General features: G+C 33.3%; 1 protein-coding gene across 4 annotated transcripts in view; it reads right to left on the reverse strand.

Moving 5' to 3' along the window:
- Window positions 1-838: 838 nt before the first annotated feature.
- Window positions 839-12188, reverse strand: part of IBTK (inhibitor of Bruton tyrosine kinase) — a 91163-nt gene continuing 79813 nt past the window's right edge. For all 4 annotated transcript variants that reach the window (XM_060616030.3, XM_060616028.3, XM_060616029.3 and 1 more), the window contains exons 27-28: window positions 2899-3031; window positions 839-2093 (exon numbers count right to left, since the gene is read on the reverse strand). In XM_060616030.3, the coding sequence (XP_060472013.1) occupies window positions 1962-2093; window positions 2899-3031 (265 nt within the window). In that variant the 3' untranslated portion in view covers window positions 839-1961. The remainder of the gene's footprint in view (window positions 2094-2898; window positions 3032-12188) is intronic.

Raw genomic sequence — 12188 nt, forward strand, 5'->3', positions numbered from 1 at the left:
TCAACTCTGCAAGTTTTCAGGATATTCTTATTTTATACCCCCACCTCCACGTAACCATCACCTTTCCAGGCTAAAGAGTTCTAGGATTGTTTTGGTCCACCTTAAAAACCTCTCCATCCCCTGATCCTTTAAATTGTCAATTTCTAGATTTTCTTCACTATTAGGTCTTAAAGTCAAGGGATTAAAGATGAATTATTATAGGCAGAATATTATTTTAGGGGGAAAAAAAAAACCTTTCACTTTCCTGGGCTTTTTGGTGGTAAAGTATTTAGGTTACTATTTTCATGGAATTGTTTACAGAGTTATAGTGCATAGTAGTGCTTCTCTTTCATTTTACTAGCAAAAGAACTCTTTTTCCCAATGAAATTTCATATAATACCTTATAATACCAAATGGGCCATACAGTCCAGTGCTCTGATGGAGGTTCGTAAAGGTCTGAAGCTCCACAGACTCAGTCAGCCTTTGTCCTTCCTTCACATCCCATCCAACAAAGATCCTTTATGGTGCTTCCTATAGGCAACGTGGAGTACACCATGAAAACCATCCCTTTATAGCATCTTTAAATGTTAAAGATGCCAATAAAGAGCTTCGAATGAAATAAATCCATTACTTCAGAAGGCCTCTTTACTGCAGCTTCAATAACATAAAATCCATTTTTTTCAATGTAGTCAAACATAAAACTGTTCACAGATGCATCTTAGGAAAACCACCTTATTTTAAGCAATCAAGGAGTGAATATACAACATCAACTTATTACATCTATTGTATATCAGGTGGAATAATTAATAATTCCTCCTATGGTAGATGTCAATATAGTATATCAAAGACACATTAGCAGTAAAATAGATCAATTATTTTTTATTGCACATTTGCTTACAAATTTACTGTTTTCGGTAGAGCTAAATCTCAAGTATTAATTTCAGCCATATTTCCATCAACTGAATTACAGCAGTGACTTGCCTCTATGTCCCCCTACGATTATGTTTCAGAAACTAGAAGATTAACCTTCCCAATCTGTCTAGTTTACTAGAGCACACATTTAACATTTGTTTTTAAAAAATTTAACCACTCAAAAACAAATAGCATACTGTAAAGAAAACAATGTTTATGTCTATTGATATAACTCAGGCTCAGAGAACTTCTGATTATATAATATTGTAAAGGGTCTTCAAAACTATTCAATTCTTATATGTATAATTAAGCATTTATTTTGGAAAATTTTAACATTTTGAGAAACTGATTCTCTCACAATCAGGCTTTTATAATGTTTCCCCTCCCCACCAAAAAACAACCCACAATGGCTCCAAATTTTATAAAGGAACCATTATCTTGGACTACATTTCAGAATTGTAATCATATTCTTTTCTCACTGGACTCTGTAGTTTAATGCAGAATGTGCTGTACAAATTGAAAAACTATGGCATTCGAGCAGTCTAAGCTTTAAATAGACCTAGAACATGATAGCCTGATCAAAAAAGACCCAAGAATGGAAACAACTACTGTAGCAAATACAAATTTTTGGCCATTAATGGATCAGAAATAATGGCTGATGCTCCTACTTTAAGCTCATCAATATCACATAAAAAAAGAAGAGTGACAACAGACATTTGGCAAAATCTACTTATTTATCTCAAATTCTCATGGAAACTTATTTTTTAATGCCTCACTCTTAAATTTTACACTTCAATCACTCGTATTTTTTAAGATTGTTCAGAAGAAATAATTCTACTTAATCTTAACCAGTAAGTTTTTCCTCTCACACATTTTTACATAAAAAGTTACTAAAATCACAATTCTGTGGCATTTGTTTTTAATCATACAAACATTAAATACTAAACTTCAGTAATTATATCCTTTCTTATTCTATCTAGAATGTTACCAAATTGTAAGAACTCTTTTCCACAGCTTTTCTTTATAACAATCATGATTTATGAAAAAATGCATTTCAACTCCACAGCAAATTAGCATCCATGCTTATTCCACATAGGTACTGCTAATGGTCCCTGTGGTGTCCTTTCAATAATGACAAACTCATCAGGGTTTCCAAATGCCTCATAGAAAACCAACAAATCTTGTATCGCATGCTCCTCGATCTGAAAGAAGGGTGGAAAAAAAAAACCAACAACAAGCCTTGCTTTACTATTTTAGAAGAATTATATTAGCTTCCCAATTTCCTTTTGTGGAAGTACCACTTTTTGTGAATACAATGCAGCAAAACTAAGTATCCTGCTATCCCCTTGGCAAGAAGGATTAAGGCCTAAATTAGAATAATCAGATACCTACCCAGCCTTGAATTTTAATCTTGAGCAGAAAGGAAAAAAACAAACAAACAAACAAACAAACAAAAAAACAACACCTGAAAATAATTGTTGGAATCCATTCATTCCAGTAACTTCAGTGAGATACTGTACAAGTCTTCTAATTCTTGCTTCTAAGCTCTCTGGGGCAACTGTGGGTCTTACCTGTTTCTAAGCCTGGTTCTCAAGTCTTTCAACTAAGTCTGAGGAATTCTAATAACCCTCTAATAGTTTCCCTTTCCCTTAAGTTTGCCAAAGTTGGTATCTGTGGCTTACAACCTAAGGACACTTACTGACACAGAAGCTGGGTGTAGAACTGGATATTGCTAAGTTTGTTATCGATCACTTTTAAAAACTAAAATGGTCTAAAGTATCACCAGTGCTAAAAAAAAAAATGAGCTTATGATAATTGGTTCTAAATTAATTATCCTGAATACTTCAACTGATACTTATTGAGTGCCTCAGTTTAATTTTATGTTTACATTTTAATGTAATAAATATACGCCCCTTTGCAATGAAAACAAACATAATTTTAAGACATGTGGATGATATGTAATGTAGTTCTTCCCTAAATTAAGTCCATTATAGGCAACTTATTTACCTGAATCAAAGCCAAGGGTTTTTCTCGACTTCTGATAAGAGCTGCTTCCTGCTGTAGTTCTTCTTCTACAATAGATGCAAAAGTGACGGGGGCTACCATGGAAGGAGCAGTCAATGAAGAAGACAGCCAGGGACTGAAAGAATAGTAACAATGAGTTTTCATTCATCTTCCCAAATTTTGGCATATAAAATCTCCTCTCAAATACTCTTCCACATTTGTTCCCAATGACCTACAATTTAAGGGGACTTGGAAGCTTTTGCATTCTCTTTATAGAATGGTAAGGTGAGAAATAGAAGAAAGGAGAGCTAATACTTTATTTGGATCAGTGCTGCAGAGATCAGTGCTGTAGAGATAACTTTAGAAAACACCAATAGGTGAGATGGAGCAGAAACAATATAACTAAACAGAAAGGTAACTAAAACTGTGGAGCAGACAGTAGTTAGATAATACATTCTATTCAATATCATACTATTCTCAATGTCTTAATATTATCTTTCAGTGCTAAGCAACAGCGTAGCTTTGAAGGCTCCAAAACTAATCAGTTAGCCTTGGGACTATCCAGAAGTCGTAAATCTGAAATATGGTTGCCTTCTAGTCCTGGAGAACCATGAGTGGAACATCTGCAAAACAAATGCCAAAACTGGAGATTAAGACCTCTAGTAATATTAGCAAAACTATTAACAGAAATAAAGAGGAAGAATTACGAATCCCTGAGTCAGGCCAGATTTCCCTTTAAAATTATAAGTAAAAAACAAAACACAAAAAAACTATACTCATAAAATCATGTGTATAAAATACCACAGAGGATGATCTTGCAAGAAATGGTCTATTTTTATAATAATATTCATATAAGCATTTACTATTATCAAACATACATTAGGAAATACAGAAAACTTTGTAAATAAAGTTCCACATTAATAGTTTATGAATAAAAGTGAAAAATTAGCACTGTTTCAAAATACATATAAACAAGATAATTAGCAGCCAAATTCTGTGAGCAACTATTATAGTAAATACTTTGATAAGCCAGGAATTAGAATATAGAGATCATATCTTATATTTCTATCCTATAAGAACTCACAAACTAAATGAGGAAGAAAACATATAAAATGACATAGTATAGCAGAAAATAATTTAGTATCTAACAAGGACTATAAAAATCAAAAAAGATTTGGTTAGGGGCACCTGTGGGGCTCAGTCGGTTAAGTGTCCGACTTCGGCTCAGATCATAATCTCACAGTTGGTAAGTTTGAGCCCCACTTTGGGCTCTGTGCTGACAGCTCAGAGCCTGGAGCCTGCTTTAGATTCTGTGTCTCCATCTCTCTCTTCCCCTCTCCCCACATTGTGCTCTCTCTCAAAAATAAACATTAAAAACATTTTTTTTTTTTTTTAAAGATTTGGTTATTTGAGAGGGCTTCATGGAAAAGACAGTAACGGGGTACAGGATAAGGGGGGTAGGAAGTATTCCTGTAAGGGAAAAACTTAACAAAGGTACTACAGAGACTGGCCTAATTGTGGAATTTTACGGCTAGAAAGGTACCCTAGAGACTATCTGGATTTATCCAATGCTCTCTTTCAGGAATGAGCAAATGTAGGCCTAGACAGATTTAAAAGAAAGTCAGAGAATGAACAAACAGGGCCTAAAATATTGACATCTTGATTTGTTTATGCAGTTACTGGGTATGTGTAGCACTATGGTGCTGAAAATCTGACTGATTAAAACTCAGTCCCTCCCCTCAAAAAATTTTGGGAGGAGAGATTTAAAAATCTATCTAAACAATGATGAAAGAACATGAGATAAAACAACTGATACCTGTACCAATATGTACTAAGTAGTATGGATTCACAGGAGAAACTGGTATACTATGGATGAGGGTATGTACTGCTGTCTTCACTGAGGAAACTGCATTAAAGCTGAGGAAGGTGGCACTGACACAGGGTTTTTGGTAGTACAGATACATGGAATAGTAAAAGATTCTGGTGGCTTAAGTAAAGGTAAGTTGTTCTTTTCAATAAATAGAATGATTGGCTTAAGAGTTTGGATGCGATTAAAAGGGATATAAAGTTAATAAAATGAACCAGTAGGGCCAGAGTACAAAATGCGCTGAAAGCTAAAATGTTCAGACCTGAAGTGTGGGCAAATAAATTTACTGAGAGTATTTTCATACACATTATCTCATTTAATCTTCATAATACTCTGTAAAGAAAGCAGCATGTATTATTCCATTACACTGATTAGGAAACTTAGACTCAAAGAATATTACATAATTGCCTTATTCACAGGTTGGGTAAGTAGCAGGGACAGCTGAAAGCTGGTCTTTTTTACTCAGAGTACAGTATGTTTTCCATGATCACAAATGCCTTTTTTCTATTATTCCCCTTAGTTTAGAATATATTCCACTACAAATATCTTCTTATTCTTTAAGGATTGGCTCAAATATCACCTCCTCTCTACTCCTAAAGCACTTCAACTACTATTACAGAACTTTACACACTGTGTTATTATTATTTACACGCCTGCCTTAACTGCTCGACTAGTCTCTCAAGGTACACACTGTGCCTCATTCATGTTTGTCTCTCAGTGTCCAGCAGGACATGTGGAACACAGTCATTTGTAAAAATATAATCAGGAATAATGAACTGAATCAGCCAAAGGATTTTAAGTATGAGATAAAAACTACAAAATAAATAGAAAAAATTCTACATTCTGATGGAATAAAGAGGTATCTTAAAGACTAAATGCAAATTCCCATGGTTAAGTTCCTGGAAAGGTTCTTAGGAAAAAAAAAAGTCCTAAAGTCAATAAAGTCAGTCCAAGACTGGAGATTAGAGGCCTTCCAGGGGCACTGAAGCATAGCATGGAATAAACACAGATAATGACTTAAGTGGTGCTCAAAACTCCCTCTGGTGTCTGGGGATCAGCTAAAAGTGTTAGACACTTGCAAAGAAATGGAAAAATATTGTGTAATCAATTATTATTCAATTAAGTAAGAAGCAGCAGCTACAAACTGTCTGTGAAAATGCTATGATACTGGCTAAAACAAATTGAGTATCAGGACTACACTATCTTATACAGGCCTTATTAAATCAAAGTTAGGAAAATCAGAGCTTAAGTATAACAATTCACCTGTATAACAGATTTTATAATAAAGTACTTTCATATACATCATCAGATATAAGCCCTATAATAAACCTGTATGACAGGCATTATTGTTCTCATTTCATGTGATAAAACTGGTTCAGGAGAGGTTCACAGAGGGCTACTATGTTAGACTGAAACTCAAATCTGTTTTATAAAATGGTAATCCCAGAAGTCTTTCCATTAATGGTTTTTCAATGGATAATCTCATTAGTTATAAATTTACCCAAACAACTGCAAGTCCATGAAAATTTCATCTTAGAATGAAGCAAAACTGTTAAACAGAGCTCTGATTAAACAAATGTCAAAACATGCTAAGTTTCCAGATAATAAACACAACATTATTAAGCTTTAGGTATTTGCAAAACAGACATCTCAATAGACAATCTATAAAATTTAGCCTTTTGAAAATAAAAGCAACATTGAAAGGCTGGCTAAAATAAAATCTTCTTTCAGAGATTTTTGTTCAAAGAACATTAATCTTGCCAAATTTAGACTTTGAGAATAAATTACTTATACAGTTAAAAAAATTCTGTATTAGCTTAATTATAAAGATTTTTATGTAAGTTTAGAGCTGATGTAACAGTTTTTATCTCACAACTAGTTTTCCTAACCAATAAGAAACACGAGATCAGTTTCTGCCCAGAATTACGTAAGGGGGTGTTTAAGTGAAAGGAATATGAAAGAACACACAAGTAACAATAAACATAAATTACACAAACCCATTTTCTACATTTTAAAATCCTCAAATAACATTGCCATTCCTAGATTTCTCTAGCCTCAGGGGAAAAAAAAAAATCACAGTTTCTACAATTAAAACAAGATGTAGGATTTGAGGAATTTCCTAAGATGAGTTCCATCATCCCTGCCATGAAAATTTCCTAAAGAATCATAGCATTTCTGCTTTTTGCTCTAACACTGTTTCCTCTATTTACACTATTTCCTCTATTTACACTACCCCCTCTCCTCTCTTCTTTTCAAAAACAAGCTTTTGAAATGCTTGTGGCAATGCAAATAGATCAATATTTTTCTAATACTATTCATATGGCCATACATATAATGGTCAAATATTTGGCACTGAATAAGAAAAGTGTTTATGAACTAAACACATCTCCAGCCCATGGCCATTTTTTCCCCTTCTCTGAACCACTCATCTATCACTTAAATCATATATTGCCTTGTGACTTCATATTATTATACTGTACTCCAATTTCATTCCTGACCTTTAATTTAACTTCCATGTAGTGCCTATATAGACTTACCAAGTAGATTTCAAATACATTTAAGGGACTAGGCCTGTATATAACACTTTTATATATACACATAATAGAGGCTAGCAGAATGTTGTGCATATATAATTTGGTGAATTAATATTTTACTTCACCTGTTTTATTATTTCCTTTTTAAAGAGCTCACTTATGGTTACACATTTTCTGTGATGAAATTAAAAAATGAAAGTCAAGCTATTTTACTCGTTAGTGATCAGATAAAACACAGTGCTCAGTGATAACTTAGAGCTATTTAAAACATTAACTTCCACTTACCAAACAGTCAAGCTATGGATGGCATGACACTATTATACACTCCTTTACAATTTCCAAACCAGTGTAACAGCAGATGCCACTTTTCACAATTAAGAGCCTTGATGTTATAGCACACTCTAGTGATCAACTATGAAACCACAGATCCTCCATATTTTTCGAGTTCTATGACAAATAAAGACTTATCCAAAGAAAATAAAATTTCAATCTACAGCATTAATATTCAAAATGTAAAATTATTACAAAAATGAACTTAATGTTCATATCTTACAATTTATATACCTAAGGCACATAACTCACTCATTAGAAAAAAATGTTACTTGAAACAATTTTACCTCATTTATTCATCTTTTTCTCACTGAGCACCTACTACATGCTAGAAAATAAGCGTTGGTAATTCAGTAAGGAGCAGCGATCAATCTTCTCTCATTGAGATGACTCTCCTCTCCTATGCTTTCATTGAATATATAGTTGGATATAAAAACATTAAAATACTTGTAGGTGAAAACACTAAACAATGAATCACACTAATAACAACTGTAGAAAGTGTGATGAATAAGAAATGCTATGGGAACACATAGAAAACTGACGCAGGAAGGGAAGTCTGACTTCTCCGTAGAATATGACTGAATAGAGACTGAAAGAAGAATCAGAGTCAACTAGTCAAAGGGTAGGCAGGTGGCCAGAAATAAATGGCATTTGAGAAAAGAACTAGAATACAGAGATGTTAAAAGAGAAAGAAGAGGTTGGCAGGAGCCAGACTATGTAGGCCTTAAAGGCCATATACAGATTCTAGCTTTCACCCTGCATTTCAGTAAAGAATATACTGGCTCAATATACTGGAGGAATGTAAGAAAAGCCATGGCAAGTACCAGTTAGGCTACTCAGGTGGCCCAAGTGAAAGATCACAGTAATATGAATGAGGGAGAAAATAGTGAAGATAAAGTTTACTATATGATCTGATAAATTTTCAACATCTAAAAATGACATGTCCTAATGGCAGACTAGATATTGGTCAGGAAAATAGAATGTTAAAGACTTGCAAATGCCATTTACCAAGGAAGAAAACTCAGGAAGAATGGGCTTTTTAAAAGAGAACTTTTGTCTTAATTTTAAGCTAAGTATTATGATATACCTTTTTGTTTCCAACTAACCATAAAATATTCCATTCTTCTCATTAAGACTGGACTTTTTATATGCATTTTTTATTTGAAATAGAAATGACAATGTCATCTTAGCTTTAGGTGTACAACTGTAATTCAACAGTTCTATACATTATGCTATGCTTAACCACAGTAAGTGTAGTCACCATCTGTCACAACATTATTACATATTATTGGCTATATTCCCTATGCTGTACTTTTCATCTCCATGACTTACTTATTTTATAACCCCAAGTTTATACCTCTTAGTCTCCTTCACTTATCTTGCCCATCCTCCCAACCCTCTCCCCTCTGGCAACCACCAATCCATTCTTTGTATTTATGTCTCTGTTTTTGCTTGTTTCTTTTGCTTTTTTAGATTCTGCTTATAAATGAAATGATATGGTATTTGTCTTTCTCTGATTTATTTCACTTAGCATGGTACTCTCTAGGTCCATCCATATTGTCACAAATGGCAAGATCTCATTTTTTTCTTCATGGCTAAATAATATTCCATTACACACAAACACACACACACACATCTTCTTTATCTATTAATCTACCGATGGACATTTATGCTGCTTCTATACCTGGCTATTGTAAAAAATGCTACAATAAATATAGGGGTGCATATATCTTTTTGAAATAACATTCCTGTTATCTTTGGGTAAATCAAGAAGAAAAAATCTGGAAAATTTTTGGAAGAAAAATCAGGGAAGGGGATGTTTTTTGTATATATTTAAAAAAAATTTTTTTAACATTTTATTTATTTTTGAGACAGAGAGAGAGCATGAGCAGGGGAGGGGCAGAGAGAGAAGCAGACAGAATCGGAAGCAGGCTCCAGGCTCCAAGCTGTCAGCACAGAGCCTGAGGCGGGGCTTGAACTCACAGTTTGTGAGATCATGACCTGAGCCAAAGTCGGATGCTTAACCGGCTGAGCCACCCAGGCGCCCCATGTTTTTTCTATATTTTTGTTTGATTTTATGAAAGGGGTATGAGAAAAAACATTGTTTGGTTTTGGACATAAAGTTTACAGTATTTCAGAACATCTAAGTGGGATGAAGATATCAAGAAGACAGTTAAGTAAGTCTGAAGCTCAGATGATAGTTGTGGGCAGGTGATAAAATTTTTGAATCTTTATAGCTAATAACTGAAGATAGAAGCTCATGAAATAGTGTAGAAAGAATATAAAGTGAAATGAGAAGATGACCTGTAATTGAACTTCAAGTAGAATGAGTCATAAAAAAAAAGTTCATGGTTTTGGCAATATGGAGGTCACTGCTGAACTTCGCCTCAACTGTTTCAGTTTAGTAATGGGCCTGGAAGCCAGACTGGATTAAGAAGTGATTGGGAGCTGACAGCCCTTTTGAGAAATCTGGCTGTGAAGGGAGTAAGGGATTGGTAATGATAGGACAACTGTTAGAAGAAAGTGTGGGAGATGACTGAGGGATTGATTACCTCACCCAGACCACAAGAGAGAGATTTGAGCATATTCAAAACCAGATGGGAGGTATCTACCTAAAAGGAAAAAGGCTGAATATCCACAAGAAAAGAAAGGGATAATTAGCAGCTTAAGGCTTTTGAAGTGGAAAGGAGTTAAGATGCCAGCACAGGTACAAATACTAACCTTAGATAGGAAAAATAACTCTTCCAGTGCAAAACAAGAAAGGAGGAAAAAAAAAAGAATACATGCAGATGCAGATTTGTGTTTCATATTAATAAGGAAGTTACATGTCTTTCTATTTAAAAGTGGGTCTACATCACTCATCACACAATTTACAAAAACCAATGGTATTCTTATTTCTTTTTATTATTGAAAAAGACTATATTCAGTTTTTAAGAGTATTATGATACAGGATCATTACTGAGTATAACAAAAGCCAACTTAAAATTTTTAAAAACCTGGGATTGAAAAACATGAGCGATAATGATTTAAAACATCTGTTTAGAATTTGTAAACATACACATTTATGAAATATATAAACAAATGCATGTGTATGTGTACAATGGCATTCAAATGAAGTTGAAAATAAACACTTTTACTGTGAGAACTTAAGAGACTGACTGTTACTTATGAATGGAATAAAATGTCCTTCCCTCAACATTGTTAAGAAAACACCTTATAAATACTGAATAGTTTGTCATTTTCAGTGTACAATAAAATGTTCACCAAACATTTGTTGGTATTTTTTTTCTGAAATACATTTTTAAAACTAATTAAAAATATACAAATACTTTTAATACATTGAAGATCATTGGCATGTTAACTTCTATTGCCAGGTTCATTCATTCTTACATCAATTCAAGAATAAAATTCTGCCATCTTTGTTTAAGTGAACTGTGCTCTTAAAGAATCTGTGAGTTGATTTTTATATCATTTATAATTACTTATTTCAGTCAAGATTTTCTTAATATTAGAGAATTAAAATATGCTTTGTACACTGAATTGTGTAAGGTTTTTCTTCTCTTTTGGACTGTGTTCTAAATAGGCAGGGGCAATGTTAATTTTATCACTGTAACTCTAGTACCTAGCATCATGTCTGATAGAGAGCAGGTAAGTCATGAAATATTTGTCAATTTTAAGACTACATATGTCTTACATCACACCCAATTCTGTATTTATGACCCTAACAAACCAGCCTTAATATTCTTACTTTTTCCTAAGTAAGCATATAAAAACGTTTATCTGTTTCATATGTTAGAGTTACATTTAAGATTTTTATTTTAAAATCATGTTCTACTAATAAAAGTTTTCATAAAGATAGAAGAGAGAGCAAATGATTTTTTCAGATTCTTTCTGATCCCTGATTTTCCATATTGTAAGTAAATGGCTCAAGATCTTTGGTCCCAAATATACATTTATCTATAATAAGGCAGTCAGTCATGACATAAACTACAAAAATAGTTTAAAGAGTTCATCTAAACCAGTAGTTTCCAATGTTGTTAGAAGACTTTGACAGTTCTTCAGGAGCTGCTTGTAAGGTAGATATGATAAGGTTAAACTAGTAATGGTTCCCACATCCCTCTTCTTGATTCAATCAGCAAAACATATTTGATAACATTGGAATTGGACATAAGATTTCATTTAAAAAAAGGGTTTAGGGGGAAAAAGGCTTAACAAATAGTGAAAAAAGGTTTATCATTACCTAAAACAATATTAATCTGGTCACAGCTGACATTTTTAATTATGTTTTTGTTTTGTCTAAAATACTTTAGGGATTAATATCTTTGGGAGATGTCGTATTAGCAAAAATAAAAAAAAATTCCATTTAGTCAACCAACTTGAAACACAGTTCTTTCTTCCAACACAGGACTATCTAATGCTCTAAGAATGTTCCTTTTTGTACAGTGATTAAGAGAATTTACATACCATGGCAAAGAAGCTATTTTTATTAGAAAATTGCTCTTAAATTATGCTTAGATTTTCATGTTCCACGTAAGCATTTAAAATACGAAACCTCTTTTAAA

Source organism: Panthera onca, chromosome B2 (assembly GCF_046562875.1).
Source record: "Panthera onca isolate mPanOnc1 chromosome B2, mPanOnc1 haplotype 2, whole genome shotgun sequence".
NCBI classification, from domain to species: Eukaryota; Metazoa; Chordata; class Mammalia; order Carnivora; family Felidae; genus Panthera; species Panthera onca.